This window comes from Dasypus novemcinctus, chromosome 2 (assembly GCF_030445035.2).
Source record: "Dasypus novemcinctus isolate mDasNov1 chromosome 2, mDasNov1.1.hap2, whole genome shotgun sequence".
NCBI lineage: Eukaryota > Metazoa > Chordata > Mammalia > Cingulata > Dasypodidae > Dasypus > Dasypus novemcinctus.
In genome coordinates, this window is record NC_080674.1 from 139,380,289 (window position 1) to 139,398,353 (window position 18,065).

The following is an 18,065-nucleotide window of genomic DNA, read 5'->3' on the forward strand; positions in this document are numbered from 1 at the left end:
AAATAAGACATTTCAAATTATAACAGCATCACAATCATAAACATACCTACTATGTTTTCTGGGAGGCACAGGGGCCTCACTTTCCAGAAAAGCACATTCAAGCTCAGAGGAGACAGAAAGTATTGAAACCAAGTCTAGAACCCAAAACTGGGGTTCCTTCTGCTAAAGCATTCATTATTCGGACTCTGCCTACACAGAGATGATACACAGGAAATGGTGAATTTGGTCAAAGCAACCCAGTCTTTAAAAAAATACTCTAAATAAGGCTCTTTAAGGCTTTTGGCAGGGACATTTTATTTTTTGGTTAAAGCCACAACTCATAGAAATACCATAAAAACAATCATGTAAACAAGGTATCAGAACTTTGGTTCACTGAGACATCCCACACTTAAAACATCTGAGGTACCAGGCAACTTGCTAGGCGCTGGACAGGCTGCCTATGCTGCAGCCACTCCAACTCTGGCCTTGAGGGCCAGAGATGGCACAGGCTGACCAGAGAGGCTGGCCTAGTCAGCAAGGAAGAGGACCCCCCAGGACCTTCCCCAGTCTGCTCTTCCTCTGCTCCAAACACTCTTCCAAAGACCTGCCTGATTGCGGCAGAAAACACAAAGGTGTCTGTCACGCTGAATTTGAAGACAGCACGAGCTGTGGGGCCAAGGGGGAGGGCAGCAGAGGATGTCAGTCAACTTCTGTGGATCCACAAGGCCGCAAGAATTCCTGTCCTCGTTCATGGAACCATTTATTGGAGACTGTGAACAGAATGAAAGCATGTTACAATTCTACTAGATCCCTTAAAAAACAAAACTGATGACCCCTTCATGATAACCCCTGTATTAGGGCCTGGGAATCAGACATGAGTAAGACATGGTCTCAGACAGCAAGTTGATCATGAGCTGGTGAGGAAGATAGTCAGGTAAACAGATACTTGAAAATAATTCTGCCAGGCACACGAGGTCCAGGTAAGCAGATGCCGTGGTAACAGAGGTAAGGGGCTTCCAGCCAGGTGGGAGAAAAGGAGACTCCAGTGCTCGGACATGACGCTGCACAGGCGCTGCTACCCTGGGAAGAAGATGGCCATGCCAAGGTGGTTCCCACACCAAAGAAGCCCAGGAAGTGGTACAGGATGAGAAATACCTGAAGGAGCGACCCCAGTACATGCCAAAGACCCCAAGAAGCTTGATATTGCTAAATGTGGCAGATGGGAACTGAGAGGCAGGAGAGGATGAGGAAGACTGTCAGGGCTGTGGAGGGCTTGGGCCATCTACCTCAGGGGCGTGCACCAGCACATCCAGTCTGCATGCTGCGGGTACCAGAGCAGCAGAGCCGGTGCTAGCACTGTCTGTCTCCTCAACTTCCCTGTCTCCAGTACACAAGTACCATGATTTTCTTCCTCACACACACACTTTCATGATGAATAAAAATAAATACATTTTAATGCATTTCTGAAGTCATAGAGCTTTAAAAAAATTTTTTTTTGATTCTTTATTGGAAATACATTTATTTTAGGTCTTTTAAAAAACTTTTAAACTGTCATTTTATACAGCAAATTTTGAATCATAAAGAAGCACATTTGAATCAAGTGAATATAAGCTTGTTCCTTGCAAGTATTTAAGTCAAAAGTACAATAGTTAAATATATTATTTTAATATTATATTGGGGAAAATGCATGTAAGATGTTTACTGATCTTATCTAGAGCTTAATGAAATTTTAAAAATTTTATCATTCTTAAAGTCTATTACCAACTAACGTTGGTGTTATAAAAAATTATTCTTCAAAAACTCTACTTTTTACATTTACCAGTGCCTGAAAAATGAAAAATACTAGCTATGAATATATAACATCTATCTAAAGGATGGTCACATTTCTAACCTCTCACCTGTAGAGCCTAATTTAACTTAGCAAGGCCTCAAGGCCTGTGTGAATTTAAATTGCATATTAATGACTACAGCAAACCAATCTAGAATCCTATTTAGAATTGATCAAGGTATTCTTAGGAATATTACAGGCTCAGGTAGAGCCTTTTAGAAGTAAATCTCCAAACTCAACCTTCAAATTTACCTCATGAGCTCTTAAAGTCTACATTACTGTGGCTTACAATTATACAACCATTTTTAGGATTTTAATTGTTTGATACCTGGAAGATAAAGGTAGCCACATTATTCAAGTTTTAGAAGTTAGTATAGGGGAAGCAGATATGGCTCAAGTGATGGGGCCTCTGCTTACCACATGGGAGGACCTAGGTTTGATCCCTGGGGCCTCATGGTGTAAAAGAAGAGAAAGCGTGCTTGCATGGCAAGCCGAGTGCCCATGTGGGTGCCCACGCAGTGAACTGAGAGCCCATGTGGTAAGCCGAGTGCCCACTCAAGTGCCAGTGTGGTGAGCCACGTGCCCACACAGCGAACCAAGTGCCCTCATGGCGAGCTGAGTGCCCACGTGAGTGCCCACGCATGGTGAGCAGAGTGCCCACATGAGTGCCTGCATGGTGAGCCAGTGCCGTGCAAGTGAGTCATGCAGCAAGATCATGATTCAACAAAAGAGATGAAGGGGAGAGTCAAGGTAAAGCACAGCAGAAACCAGGACCTAAGGTGGCACAATTGACAGGGAACCTCTCTGCACATTAGAGGTCCCCAGGATCCAATCCTTGTGAATCCTTAGAGGAGAAAGATGAAAAGACAAAAAGAGAAACAGATACAGAAGATCACACAGCAAACAGACATAGCAAAAACAGCAGGGAGGGGAAAATTAGTACAGGGGAGCCGATGCAGATCAAGTGGTTGAGTGCCTGCTTCCCATGTATGAGGTCCCTGTATTCATTCCCTGGTACCTCCTAGAAACAAAAATACCAACTCTCATTAGGGAGCAGATGTAGCTCAGTGATTCAGTGCCTGCTTCCCATGTACGAGGTCCTGGGTTCAACCCCCAGTATCTCCTAAAAAAAAAAATTAGTATAACTAAAAATACAGAAATAGGTGAGGGTTTCTTAAAAATCAAATTTGTTCAAGAAACAATTTGTCATTGGTAGGATTGGCAAGATAGCTTTAAACATATGACACATAAAATTGGTAAAATAATTATGTTAGATAACAAAAGTCCAGTATTAGCACCTTATACAAGATGAGAATGTATCAAGTGCAGTTTTTTAATAAAGGTGTAATGATCTGTATACAGAAAGTTGTACTTCTTGTGCCTGAGAACATTACACATAAAACTGATAGCAATGAATACTGAACAGTAATTTAATTTGCAATTTTAAACACATGGGTAAACAAGCCATAAAATGTGGTTCAAAGGTTTTGTGTTCAGTACAACCCAAAATTTAAAAATGAACAATATAGGTTTCATTAATCTTGGATATTTTTGTATTGTTTATATGCATACTATGGGTTTCATTAACAAATACTACTTTCAGCATACAGATGCAGATTATTTTCTAGTTATTACTAAATAGATGGGATGTTCATGGACAGGCTAAATCATTAATTTGGTTATTTGCTGCTGCTGTTCCTTCTCTACCATTTCTTGTTGGTGAACTGTATCCTGTGCCGCTTTCTGCATTTTCTCCAGTTTTTCCAGAGTCAGAGATTTTAAAGGTAAAAGTTTGGGTTTACAAAGTACCATCATGGTTACATCTTCCACAGACAACTGCCCTTGTTTTGGAAGGACTTCCTGGAACATTGACTTTACTTCTGCCATATCTGAATTGTTGGATACAGTAAATTTGGATTGTTGGATACAGTTCCTTACTTCGTAACGCAGGTCGAAAATGGGCGCCCTCTGGGCAGGATGGGGGCACAGGCTATTCTCACCCTTCCGTCATGACCCCATGACATGCCATATGACACTTCCGGGTAGGACAGGGATTTTCGGAGCCCTAAACTGTCCACAGATGCTTCTCTTCCCAGACCAGTCAGCTGTTGCCCCGGGCAACAGTGAGACTTGGGAGAAGGGAAAACCTACGTCACGGTGTGTATTGGAAGCTATGAAACACCACTTGCCATTATTAGCTATAGCTTTTAAAATGCAATTCGACTTTTACTTTTTTTAAAGTACATGTACTTAGTTGAAAAATCAAATTGATCTACAAGTTTATAGTGAAAAACAGCAATCTCCTTCCTTATCCCCATCCACATTCCCAGGGGATTTTCAACTCTTTTAGTTGTTTCTTTTGATATTTACCTTATTTTTCTAAGTGATATGTTTGTAGTGCTATTTCTTGACTTTCAATTTTGGAATTCTTTTATAAACCACTCCTAATACACACATACTTATCACAAAATTTGGGTATATTAATATTCAGTGTTTACATTATTATGATCACACAACTGTTGCTCATACTTGAGCCATCAAGCAAATTCTTTTCCTGTACAAACTTTTCCCTGATGTCAGAAATTGCCTTATTCTTTTTCATTTTGTTTAATTTTCTGTGTACCTATCACTAGTCATCCCCTAAATTTTTCAAGAGGGTTATACAACTCATTTCTTTACACATCACTTCCTGTCACATCCTGGTTGAAGCCTCTCCATGGCTCACCACAGACGCTTCGAGGATAAGGCTCAAGCTGCTCAGCCTTTGCAGTGTAGACTCAGCCTCAAGCCTAATCTCTTGACCTCTGTGCCATAGGGCTCCCCTTATTCAAGTGACAAAGGCAGCCAGCTCCCCATCCCCACCTGTGATGCTGGTTTCAATCTGTGCCTTGTTCCATGGGGTTCTGCTTGCCTGGCATAACCCGTTCCCTTTTCTTCTGTCCCCCACTGCTCCCTGGGAATCCCTGCCAGAGTTCCCTCCTCTGGAAAGTCATCCTGCACTCATGGTGCTTATGCAGCTGTTTCTCCTCAGGCTCCCTCGGCTCCTTGGGCATCTCTAAGGGTGTTCCCAACCACCTATCTTGGCACATAACCAGCTGACTGGACAGCTACATGGCAGGGTGGCAGAAAAAGCATCATAAAGGGAGACAGTCTTGGCCCGTACAAATTTGCAGCTGTCTCCCAGCTCAGGGTGCAAGGCCGATCACCAAAGCCCAGGCTGAGGCCACCAAGGCCAGGACCACCCCTCAGGCACTCACCCCACTTGCAGCCCACAAGCACGGGGCAGGCAGCATGTCTTGTCCGGTAGTCGCCTTCCCCACTCCGCAGGAGGTTGTACCAGAACACGGCTGTGCCCTGGAAAGAGACAGCCTGTCTGAACACAACCTCAGAGACTGGGCTTGAGGGGAAAAGATGGGAGGGAGTCCCTGGAAGGTACCACTGACAGACAGAAGGAATTTATTCCCTTAGGACACATTTTCTGAGCTCTAACAAAGATGCCTTGTGTAGGAGTCTGGGATTTGTTTTTGCTCAGGCAGAATCTTTCTCTCAACACACAACACACTCACCACCCCAGCTCCACATGGGCTCTAGGACCTGACCCCAGAGTCCCAGTGCCCCATCCCTGATTGGAAGCACCCTCACTTCCCTACGGACAGGGGGACAGGACTCTGGGACCCCAGTGACAGAGGAGTTCCCTGAGACAGCACCCACCCTTCATGGTGGGGTGGACATTTGGAAACCCACCTGCTCCCAAAGAAACTTCCCACCCTTCTCCCCAGATGGAAGCTGGGACTACATGGTCAGAGGCCAGGCAGGATTGGCTGAGGCCCATTACAATGACAGTCAAGCAGGCGAGGAAATGGGAATGGGGCATGGACAAGGTCTGAGCCCTGCTTTAATCTCTGACCCACAAGGACCAGAACTTACCTTCTTAGGCCAAATTGCAGCCCCCAGATCAGGGAAGACAGTGGCACCACCAGCTTCTACATCACTCATCTGGGAATATAAGGCATAGAGTTTGGCCCTTCAGCCCCAAGGTTCTCGGGGTAATTCAACCAAAAAGAACATGACAAGGTATACAGATCACCCTCCTCTGTGTCAAAGAGAGCATGAGTGGTACTTCTCAGAGGCTTGGCCAACCCGTCAGCCAAGAAAGGCTCTTCCCAGGCCCTACCCTCCCCAAAACCTGCTTACTCCATGTGGTTCACGAGGACAGGTTCCATGCCAAGAGCTGTAGGCCTTCAGGAGACCCCACATCCTGCTGTCCTCAGAAGGGAACAATCTGAATCTATACTCAGAAATGCCTGTCCCAACCCCTACTTCTTGAATCCCCATCTACCCTGGGCCTTGCCCAGTGAATTGCCCTGACCAGGGGCTGTCTGCTATCTACACCATCTGTGGCCTGCACAGATGTTTCCCTGCCTCTAAGAACTGGCTACTCTGTAATCAGAGTTCACCTTCTCAGAACAGCAACTTCCCTAGGGCCATATGGGTGGGCAAGTAGGGCTTTGTGTCCTGCTTTCTCCCACAGTGAGGCCTAAACTAAATGCAACACAAGTTCCACAGGAATGAGGTTTCACTTGGATCCACAGAGCATATTCCAACTCATGCCCAAAGTACCACTTTTCTCATCTGGCCCTCTTCAATTTTTACCTATAATGTAATAAAATTTGGAGCTAAAACATATTTCCATAGGACACAAACCAGACAGAGGGAAGGGTACTTAACATACCCTTCAATGAATAAGATGAAAACTCTCTATTGCTTCCCATGACCCAGAGGATCAAATCCAGACTTTTCGGGAACCCCAAGGCCCTGTCAGTTCCACCAGCCTCTCCTTCCAGACATCTAGGAGGGCATGCCCCTGGGCCACACTAGCCTTTTCTAAATTTTTCCGACATCCCAAGCTCCTTCCCTCATCCAGGCCTCCATACACTTTCTCCTCTGCCAGAAACGATATTCCACCAGCTAATTTCCACTTAAACTTCAGGAGCGAACTAACATTTCACTTCCCAAGGAAGGTCTTCTCTGAACTCCAATCCTGGTCTCCAAAAGCTCCCTGCACTACTTCTTCATGGAAACATGTCACCATAGCAACTAAATGTTTAAAGTAAGTCTTCCAGATTAGACATTAAGCTCTGCAAGAGATACCACAAATGTCCCGCTTACCAGCATGTTCACAGCACAGAACCCAGTAAATAACCACACAATAAAAACCTAAAAGACTGAAGGGAAAAATTACACATGGACGCCTTTCTAATTAGACATTAGACAGGCTCTGTGCTTGTTTAGAGAGGGAACTGTTCCTCATGTGAAGTAAACTCAAAGTCCTATGGAAGAAACAAAAACAGCAGGTGGAGGTATACCACAGAATCTGGGGGAAACAAAGGCTTTCCTATAAGAGCACCTCACAACTGTCTCCTCACTCTGCTGCCAGGAAGGAACACGCCAAGGCACCCATCCTGAAATCCAGACTAGTACTGGGCCTATGAGAAAGGAGCCAGGGATGTGAAAGCTCTGGGCAAGGAGGGGATGCATGGGTGGGAACAGAGGCCAGCTCTCTCTATTCTAGCCAACAAGGGTGCTGAGGGCCAGAACGGTCTAGCCATTAGCCAAGGCTGGTGGTATCAGCCCAGGCAGGGTGGGATATAAGAGAGCACTCTGAACCCAGAGTCCCTGTAGGGCCCACACTCTGCACACGTCATACTCACGTAGTTTAAGAACGTGGCCACACGATTCCCCGTCCCTAAATGCTTGAAAACATCTTGCTCATGGTTCTATAAAATTAAGTGAGAGTGAACAGGTGGGTCTGGACCCAATACTTACATAGTTAAGAAACGTCGCTAACCTATTTCCCTCCGTTTTGAGGCCGCTGTCAAAAGGTCGCTGCAACAGACAACAACTTTCACCCAAGTTTGCAACTGCTTTCACCCACCACCCACAGGACAGGGCCAAAGGGTCAGAGGAAGGTAATCAGTGTGTTTCACAAATCAGCCTGGAACACAGGCCAAGGCTGCAAAGGAAACCCTTGCAAGGGTAGGGGGAAGGAAGCAGGAACAGTCTTCACAAAGATCTAGCAAGGTCCTTTGCTTCAGAGTCAGAGCAAAGAGTGATATGGCACTGGACCAGGAGAATCAGCCAAACTTGCTGGACTCCTCAGGCCCTAAGGTTCCAGATCTGAACTTTACCAGTAATAAGGGGTTTATCCTAGAGAGGCAGTGGGGCCTGATCTGGAGGCTGAAGTGCTTCTAGAAGCTCCAGCCTTCTCAAACCAGTTGGAGTAGGGTTCTTTGGAAGCATCTGTGATTTGGGCCTTACCCTAGAGAAGTCAAAGTGTGGCTCATACTGTCCTCCCATTCCATAATTAGCAACCTGGCAAGAAACAGCACATTTGACTTTGTCAGCAGCATGAACAGCCCTTAAAAAGCCCACCTCTTAGGGATACCATCTCCCCAGGCCTACAGAAACTAGAACCCCCAAGGGTATCCCCTCCAAGGTGGAGAAGAGCCATGTCTTGTCAGCACAGGCAGAATAAACATTGTAAACATGTCTGCAGTTGTGTCCAAGAGTAAAGTTGCAGCACAAATGTGGTTTCCCTAACAGGACGAGACAGACAACCTGCAGACGGCCACTGTGGAGAAGCTCCCAGCCCTTCAGATGGCAGCAGAGGGAACCCTTCTTGAGGCAGGCCCTGACTGGGCCCTGTTTCTTTGGGAAACAATAAAACATGATCGAGAAGAAAGTCAACAACAAACTCAATATTGGCATATTTTTCACACTAGTGTGCGAGCTGCTCGGTGCCTGGTACTGCTCCTGCCACTGTGCCCAAGGAACTGTTCCTTGCCAGACCTGGAGTAAGACCTGGGCCACCTCAGCTCCAGCAACTACCAGGTCTCATTAATTCGAGTGGAAATTTTAAACGCCTTTGTGAATAATTTTAACACCAAATGTAAATCCTCATTCAAAATGGCTATTTTTACTTCAGTGGATAGAATGAATGACAATGTTCAAGATGAAGTGCAGAATCTGATGGAAGCTGGTGGATCAAGGGGCACCAACAATATCAATGTCCATCTGGAAACAGTTGATTACTATATCTTACTGAAACCCTAAAAACCTTTGGGGCTCAGGCCCTTCCTCAGAAAAGTTGGTATTTTTGTATATTCTTCTTGGAGATTCCAGCAGTCAAGTGAGAGATGCTGTGATGTTGGCATTAATGGAGATCTACAGACATGTGGGAGAGAAAGGGAGGGTGGACTTTACAAAAGAGGAAATCCTCTGGGTAGACCACAAACAATACTTGCCAAATGCAATAAAGTGCAAAATTTGGGCAGTATGATTTTAGTCTACAAAAACAAAAATTTTGGTATGCGCTCATCTGCTGCTTTAGCCTTTAAGATTCCTGCAACTAAAATATGAAAATCTTGTCACACACCAGCACAAGGATGCCTGGTTTGGCCAGTGGCCCTAAGATTGGAGGCTCATCTAAGGAATGAAGTGCTGAAGCAGTTGATGACGTGTTTGTGTAAAAGCTATACAAATGGACCTTTTCTTTGGATCCATTCTAGTTGAGAACATGAAGAAAATTTTAAACATGACTGTGACTAATGTGCCAATATACTCAGGAAAATTCAATCACTGCTTGTTGCTGGAGTTGCAGAGGATGACTGCTTTTTCTAACACGTACACCTATGGATAGAGTGCTTAAACTTTCAGGTTCCAGGTAAAAGTCTGCTTTGCTATAGCTGGCTCATCTTTCAACAGTTTGGGAAACACATTTGATCATGGTGCTGGCGCAGTGTACCTACACTATTTAATCCTGTCTCCAATAATGCAAAGGTGCTGGGAACTTCTAATTTTGTAGCTATCAGATTCATCACCTGGGCATACTCAAGTTCGCAGATACACAGATACACACCTCTTATAACAGGCAACTGAACATCAGAACCGGTCCCTATGCGGCATTCATTTCAATCTTTAGATGTGTTACAAGAGTAGAGAGTCGTCATTTAAAAGATATCGGTATTTATGATGCTGATGCAGGGGCCAGAGTGAAGGCAGAAAAAATGCTTAGAAATCTCTTCCTTGAGGCTGAGCCAGAAGTCTTCAACCTTAGAGAATTCCAGCAGCATAGCTTCTCTTCCTCTACCAGACAGGTACTTATCCAATCCACAAGAAAGTCTCAATTGCCCTTTTCTTCCAAATGGCCTATAGCAAACACATTGGCTAGCTGTTAGAGTGCAGAAAAACCAGTTCTTTCCCAGAAGCTCCAAAGGGAGCCTAATGAGAAGGCTGTTTCTGGTGGTTAGGCATTTCTCACACTACCAGCAGTCCATGCGGAGCAAACACTTAGAGACAGGTGCTGAAATCTAGGTTCCTGTTCCCCAGACCATAAAAGATCAAAGCTTTCAGCACTGCTGGTGTGAGAAATGTCAAGACAGATCCCAGAGGAAGAACACAAACAAAAATAGTGTCTCGGCCACCTGCCAGCTGAGGTCTGGGTCTCCCAGGAAAGCTCTGGCTGTAACAGCCCCTCCACTAAGTGTGCTGGCATTCAGATCCCAGGCGATTCAGCTACAACATGACAAGAGACCAGCAGGATGAAGCCAGGGTTGAGCAGAGGAGCTAGTCCATGGCGTGACGCCGCTGTCTTCCATGGGTGAGTGTGAGGCAAGAGTGCAGCTGGGAAGCAAGCCAGGGAGGAAATGAGGCACAAGTCTTGTCCCCTCTTTTCAGCCCCTTAATTCAAGGAATGGGATCAGTCAATCCAAGAAGACTGTTGCCGTCTGTCATGTCCACTAGAGTCCTAATGCCAGCTCTGGTGAGGAAGCAGTGGCAAATGTCTTTAAAAAACAAAACCAAAATAATCTGCTCCAAAAAGACATGAATCATGATAATGCCAACAGAGATGTACCTAGTGTTTGGAGAGCTCTATCCCTCTTGAATTTTGTTGTATTCTCACACATATGAGACAAATGGCAACCCAATTTGCTTGTTTGCAGAATTTATTTAAAAATTAGAGACTGCTAAGTTGAGTTGAACTGCAAAGACTGCAAAATTTTCACAAGACTGCAGGGTAATCAGTGTGCTTTTGAAAACTTTGATGGACCTCATACAAATCCATAAGATGACCTTCAAAATCGGTTTTCTGATTGCTGACGCAGCTACTGGAAAACATAAATGTGCAGATATGCTTGGGTGTGTCCAGGCAAAAGTTCAGAGAATCTTTCCCAATGATCTTCCATTCAAAGTTCTAATGAGATTTATGGCTGATGAGATCCAAATGTGAAGCCTAAAGATGAAGTCTGCTGGCCTTAAATACTCTGGCTACACAGATGGATCCAGGGGACTCTGGATGGACACCAATGAGCCTAGCCTGGCAGCATCTCAGGTCATTTTTACAAGAGAACTCAGAAGTTCCAATGTTCAGAAGAAAGCAGAGCCAGTGCTGATTTGAACTCAATATCCAGAATATACATTAGGAGTTTGACTCAGAACTTCCTGACCATTGAAATAAAGACAGGGTTCCACAGGAAGAATTTTGACAAGGACACTCCACCTTCACCAGCCAACTGGTCCAGGCCCCTTACTTCTCCTACCAATGTGTTCCAGAACACTTTATCTCCAAGTGCATTTAACTGTGATTCAGACCACAACCTTTGAAGGTATTTATAGCTCTCTTAGAGGTATCCCTGGAACAACTCAGGAGTTCAGCTTCTGTAGTCAAGAAGACATGAATAAGCTTGTCATGCCCATCACTGATCCCTAGCTCCTACCTAGCAGGATACTAAGGCACATAGTAGATGCTCAATCAACATTTCTTAAATGCTAATGGCTGAATACTGGAAAGCGTGCTTAATTCTGGCTTCCCAATGTGAGGTCACTCTACATTCATAGGACTGTGCAGTTTGTCAGGCAAGCTTCCTAAGGCCTGGTCTGGGGCATCCCCACAAATGACTTAGCTTGATACCCCCTTCCCAAAACCCCAGGGAAACCAGGGACCAGACGTACCTGCAACAGTTCTGCAGTCTTTACTGTCAGCCCTGTGATATGCTCCATCCGACGATTCACTTGAGCCACAACAGGGTCATCGTTCTCCTCTAGCCAGGAGCTGGGCCACAAGAAGGCAGAGAAAAGGAAGGTGGGGCAGGCGTGGATGAGGTCCTGAGTTCTCTCCCCAGGCAGCACAGGGTGAGTACAGCAAGAGGATGAGGAGGTACCAGCAATCAGGCCAGGCCAGGCCATCCTCCCTCGGGGCTGGGGCTTAAGCCAGCGACCAACTACCACCACCACTACCATCTTTGCTTACCTTTTAGAAACCCGGTAGCTGGCAACAGTGAGGACACCTGTCTTGGGATCACGCACAGTGGCTCGTGCAAGCTGGGAGGAAGGAAAAGGCAGATTTACCCTTCTTCACTTTGAACATTTTCCTAGAGAACACTGGGACCAGATATGCCAGCCAGCCCAGTGAGAAGCAGCTTTGCAGGCAGTGGTCTTAGCCAAGGCCCCGTGTCCTGCAAGCCAGGCCAGTGCAGGTGTCTCAAGTCCCAATTCCTGCTCTGCTGCCAAACCCTGCCACTACCCTGCTCAGTGACTGCCCAGCCCTACTCCTACAGGTCCATGCCACCTGCAAAATTATGCCTACGGAGTCTGCTTTGACCATTCACCAACCTGCCTAGAGGGCCCCCTTTTCAGTGGGTCCATATCCCACCCTGCCTAGCATGGCCTGGGCTTGGCTGTTCCCAAAACATCCAGTCTGTCCCACCATCCTGACTCTCACCCTGCACACTCCTCTCAATTTGGTCAACTCACACCAACCATCCCTCTGGACCTCAGCAGTACCCTGTGCCAAGAAACCTACCCAAACCCTCCTAAATCCTTTCCTGCTGCACCACGTAAAACTGGGTTCCCAACAACCCTTCACCCACCCCCTCTTGGAGGCACCCTGCTGTATGTTAGGCTACATACTATTCCCCCCTCTAAAGAGAAATGGGTCCCAAGGTATCTATAAGAGCCACAAAGGAAGGAAGACCCACATCCCCAGCTAAGCAGAAAGAGAAGGCAGGTTAACTAAGGAGGTAAGTGCAGTTAAGTTAAAATGAGAATGAAGATCTGTACCTAATTACCTGATTCATCGGCCAACCCCAAGTTCCCTGTTACTTCCACTGTGCAAGAAGTAAAGAAAAAGGCACTATTTTTACTCCCTTGAGAGCCTCATAGAGAAGGCTTCACACAGGGGAGGGACACTCACAGTCTGAATGTTGGAAAGATTACTACATGCACCTCATGGAGCGTGGACTAGGGACAAGACAGAGTAGGAACAAGGAGACCAAGGCAGAGGTCAAAGCAGATGTGACCTGGGCCAGGAGGTGGAAGATGGTATACAGAGGACTGGATGTATCTGAAAGCTGACCAGGAGGTCAGGTCAACCAACAGACAATGTGTTGCTACCACACACTCTGCAGAGATGGCCAGCACACCCAGGACAGAGAGCTTCCCTGAGCTCCTACCCAAGGACCCTTCCTGAGCTCCAGCTCATGCCAGTCCTCCCTGATGACAGCTGCAGCCACAGCTAGGCCCCATCCAAGCATCTGAGCCTCAGTGCTGGCCTGACGCCCACCAACAGGCCTTGGACAGCTGTGCTCTGCCCCTGGGGACCAATGGGGCTATTTTGAAAGCAGGCTGGAGACCCAGAGGCAGCTGCCAGGCATTTCCCACAGGCCAAGTAAAGCTCATGGGCACTACTTCAAAGCCAGAATAGCATCTGTTCCTCACAGGCTCCGGAAGGGACAGCTTGTGACGGCCAATACGTCTGGTTCTGCACACGGCTTCTGTTCAAGGTCAAGTTTTCCTAACAGTCCCCGCCACTACCATACACATAGACACACACACATACATGCACATATTTGTTCTCACTACTGGGCCTGGGAGACAGGATAGGAAATCTCAAGAGATTCTGGTATGACAGTGCCTTCTCACTGGCAGCCAGAGAAGTCGTTTTCCTCCCTGGAGGGCTTTGGAGGACATGAAGCTGTCTGGGGGTGGGGATCTCCTGGTCCCCACTCTCCACATACCCTGGGCAGACCTTCCCTCAGCCACACCCACAGTGCCAACAGCTGGCTCTGGGCCCTAGCTCTCCTAGCACCTCAAGCCAAGATTGTTCCAAGAAAACAACCAGGGTCCAGCCACATAACCACCTAACCATGGGATAGAAACCTAGTTCAGGGGTCTCCAGGGGCCTCCTAGCCACACTGGCCACTATAATTTTATTAGAGACAGAGCAATAAAGAATCCCAGCTAATTCCTCCCTTCTAATCATCAGTGTTGGGGGAACAGTGGGGATACAGCAGTAAATAGTTCTCTTGGGAAGATGTCAAACAAAAGAAATTGCTTTATGAACTAGAAATAGGGGAATAATTTTATAACATGATAGCATATATATAAAACAAACAATCAACCTCACACTTAACTGGGAAATGCCAGAGAATGTCTAGGAAATTCAGGAATAAGACAAGGATACCTGTTTTAATACTGGTCTAGAAGTTCTGGACAGTCCAATAAGAACATAAATTTTAACTATTAGGAAGGAAAAAACAAATCTTTCCTTTTTTGCAGATGATACTACTATCTGTACAACCCAAGAGAATCAGCTAAAAAAACAAAAAGGAATAAGGAGTTCAACAAGTAGCTGTGACCTGCCCAAGTCTTAGTTTCCTCATGTGTAAAGTAAAGATGATGACAGACTTTATTGACAGATTTGTTAATGTAAGCATTTAAAACAGGGTCTTCACACTGCAAGCACTCTGTAAACGTTCACTATTATTATGAAATAAAATTTTTAAATCAACAGTTATAGCATGTAATAGTAAACTAATATAATAGTATAACCAGTAAATATAATGATGAAGAAACAAAGTACAGTTACAATAGCAAACAAAGAAACTATCTAGGAATAAACTTAACAAGCAATGTACAAGAGCTTATATGAAAAAATTTTAAGAGCTATGAATGAATTGAAAGATACAGTGTGTTTCTGGATGAGAAGAGTCAATATTGTAAAGATGTACATTCTCCTCCAAAGTAATCACCTCATTTGCAATCTCAATTAGGAGCTCCATAGGACCCAGCTTGGCAGTTCAAGGGTCAGAACCCCATGGCATATATCCTAAAAACTTGCCCACATACCAGTTCCCCCAGTGACTGAGGGCCTTCTTGTTTGCAGAGTGCCTCCTATCTCAGCTCCATTTACTCCTGGTGTCCACATCACTCCCCTCATGTTCTTCCCCCTGGACCGTGGACCATGATCCCACAAGGGCAGACTGAGTCGGCAGCAGCTCAGTGCCCCCATGGCAGACTCAAGCTAGACATCGGCGAAGGCTGGCTGGGGAAGCAAACGGACTGCCCAGGGCACCAGGGGTCAGAGAGGGCCTGCCCTCCAGTGACTCAGGAAGGACTCACAGAAATACCTACTTTGGGTTTCGCAATCTCCTTGATCCTCTCGATTTCCTCGTCAGACATGATGTCATAGTACCGCACGATGTGTGGGCTATCCCACTCATCTTCCTCTTTAAAGGGGGCGATGAGCAGCTGGGGAGTCCTGTTGCCATGGTGATATCTACAGAAAAGCCTCTTCTGCCTCCGGGGTGTCTGGGAAGCAGAGAGCAACAGACTAAGGGCTGAGTGAGTCCTAACCCCCAGTCCCAGCCTCCTCTGGCTGCAGACACTGGTCTCCCACCTCAGGTCTCCCCCTTGCTCAGCCACAGAACCAAACAAAAGCCCTTCTGCTTGACCAGCATGAAGTGACAAATCATACAATTCTTCTTCTCTCCCAAGAGTACCTCATGTCCACAAGCCCTGTGGCAGAAGGTAATTCCTGACCCCCCATTTACAGTAGGTTTAAAGAGTTGGGGACAGAGGAGAAACCTTTCTGAGTAGAAGCCAAGCAGACATGGGCATAGAAAAGACCAAGAGCCTGCCCCATGCCTCAGCCTCCCAAAGGAAGCACTGGATCCCAGGGCTCTCAAAGGTCAGTGACACCTGATACCAAGCTCTAGCGTGTGCTTTGTCTTTACCACAGAGACTTATCTCCGTGACTGCCTTTGGGACCTGAGACATATCCACCCCCAGGGCTTTCTCCCCAACAGTGAGTCAAGCAAAAGCTGGGCACACTGGGGTGAGGAGGGGAACACAGCAAGGACTGAAACCCTACTGGGGCATCAGGGGAGATACCTGCTGCCCTACACCTCAGAGAACATCCACACTTCAGCCTCAGCAGGTGCTACAAAGAATGGGGGAAGATGCTGAGAAAAGCACCTACAAGGAGAGAAACATCCTTCCCAATCTGCCTGCCCATCCAGGTCCACAGTCTGGGTCCCCTGACCTCCCTCACACATCTCACCAGTTTGACACCCTCCCCACGACAGAGGCTCTCATAGACATCCCTCTCGGGCAGGTAGTCCGCAGGCCTCTCATAGATGCCTTCCTGGGTGGTTGGCTCAGCTTCTGTCGTCTGATTGGATAACAGTTTTTCTCTTTCTTCCTCTAACAACCGTTCAAAGTACCGCAGATTCCCTCCAGCCCGTTCATGGCTTGGGTCTACAAAAAGCAAAGAACAAGAAGGAAAAGGAAACCACAAACATCTGTTAGGTCATTTAGAGAAATTGTTCTCTAAGTGGTTTTCTCCCAGCAGCTCATGCACACACAGCATCCTGCCTTCCGTAGCTTTCTAGCCAGGGTTCACTAGTGAAAGCCTAAATGCCAATAGAGAGTCTCCCCACCCTGGGCAGAGATTGGAAAGGAGCAAGAAGGGGGACACTCGGCCAGCCACTGAGCACACAGGGGGGCTCCATGTCAGACCTCCCTGGAGATTTCAGGGACCCAGGTCCAGAGCAGCCTAAAGACCTGTCTCCCACTCATGGCTTACATCCATTCCCTAGAGTGTGTCCATTTCCGGTGATTACACCATGTGCTGGTCACAGCCAGAAGGAAATGCCAGCAAAAGGAAGAGCCACATGACACTGCTACAGCTTTGTCCTGTGGACATTGCGGATATCCAAAGAAGCAGGCTGGGCAGGATTATTGTCCCATTCCTCAATAAGGAAATGATGCCCAAAGATGTTAAAAGATTTAGGTTAAGGTTATATAAAACAAGAATCCAGGCATCCTAATCCCCTGCCCAAGGTCCTTACTAACTCACTGGACAGACTATACCAAATTCCCTTCCCATATCTTGCAGGATGCTCCTTTGCTAACTGACATCAGATTCAGGCAGCATAAAGAAACCTTTGCTGATCTGTGAAATTCCAGATTATGATGTTCCCATTACTAGTACATGGGTTTTAAAGACATAGTACTTTTGGTCTCCCTCAGGGCAACATCTCAAAAAGCACCCATGTCATGGCAGGTTCCACCAAAAGACCTCAGGACTCTAAATAATGGCTCTGGTCACTGTTGTCACGGCAGCAATGTGGAAGTCCAGCTCACCTCTTGGGCTGCTCCTGACACAATGAAGACCCTACCCTGGATAGCGGCAGATGCATCTAATGGGTCCCCAATTTTTTAAAAAAAGGATGCCCAGAGGCCTAAGTGTAGCCATCAGCAACTGGGTAGGGTTAACACCAGGACTTGGGTAAGTAAAAAGCTAGTTGGCAGCTGGCTGGACCTAGAACCAGTAACGCATTAGAAGCTGGCCAGGTGACAGGTTAGACTAACTCAGTCCCAGAAAAGGTATCAGGCAACAACTGAGAGAATCCAGTTCTCTACAGCTTCCCATTCCCAGCTTACCCTCCCCTGAGAATCTCCTTACCAAGGGAGAGCAGGCGGCGGGTGAGCTCCAGGGCCCGGTGCATGTCTCCCAGCTGGAAGACAGCATAGCTGAGGTAGTCAAGCACCTGGGCCTTGGTTGTGCTGGCCTCCTCCCCTGCATCAAGCTGCTTCAGCACTTGCTCCATCCACAAGACTGTATGATAATAGTCTCCTTCATTGTAGGCCAAGCGGCCCATCCCAAAGCAGTCGTCCACACTCAGTGTTGCCTGGTATTTGGTTCCTACAGAAGGAAAGGCAAATAGTCAAGCTACAAAAAGCCTCTAGGGTATGGAGGAGGTGTCCTGTATTAAAAAAAAAAAAAATGGCCTGAGCCACTTGAAGGCGGCTTCATTCAAGTAGAGCCACAGCAGAGCTTCAGCCCACACACTCCAAAGGGCCACTGATATACAGTAAACACAGCACAACCAGACTTGCCCCACCCCTGGCTGGGTTC

General features: G+C 46.6%; 1 protein-coding gene across 19 annotated transcripts in view; it reads right to left on the bottom strand.

The window, feature by feature from the left end:
• Window positions 1-269: 269 nt before the first annotated feature.
• Window positions 270-18,065, bottom strand: part of P4HA2 (prolyl 4-hydroxylase subunit alpha 2) — a 39,010-nt gene continuing 21,214 nt past the window's right edge. For 13 of the 19 annotated variants that reach the window (XM_058278277.2, XM_058278204.2, XM_071209874.1 and 10 more), the window contains 10 exons: window positions 17,613-17,852; window positions 16,206-16,402; window positions 15,278-15,454; window positions 12,117-12,187; window positions 11,819-11,918; window positions 8,126-8,179; window positions 7,519-7,584; window positions 5,735-5,803; window positions 5,065-5,161; window positions 270-749 (listed from right to left, as the gene is read on the bottom strand). In XM_058278277.2, coding sequence (XP_058134260.1) covers window positions 679-749; window positions 5,065-5,161; window positions 5,735-5,803; window positions 7,519-7,584; window positions 8,126-8,179; window positions 11,819-11,918; window positions 12,117-12,187; window positions 15,278-15,454; window positions 16,206-16,402; window positions 17,613-17,852 — 1,142 coding nt within the window. In that variant the 3' untranslated portion in view covers window positions 270-678. Of the gene's footprint in view, window positions 750-5,064; window positions 5,162-5,734; window positions 5,804-7,518; window positions 7,694-8,125; window positions 9,032-11,818; window positions 11,919-12,116; window positions 12,188-15,277; window positions 15,455-16,205; window positions 16,403-17,612; window positions 17,853-18,065 lie in introns of all 19 variants that reach the window. The other 6 variants (XM_071209886.1, XM_058278298.1, XM_058278293.1 and 3 more) reach the window with 3 other exon arrangements.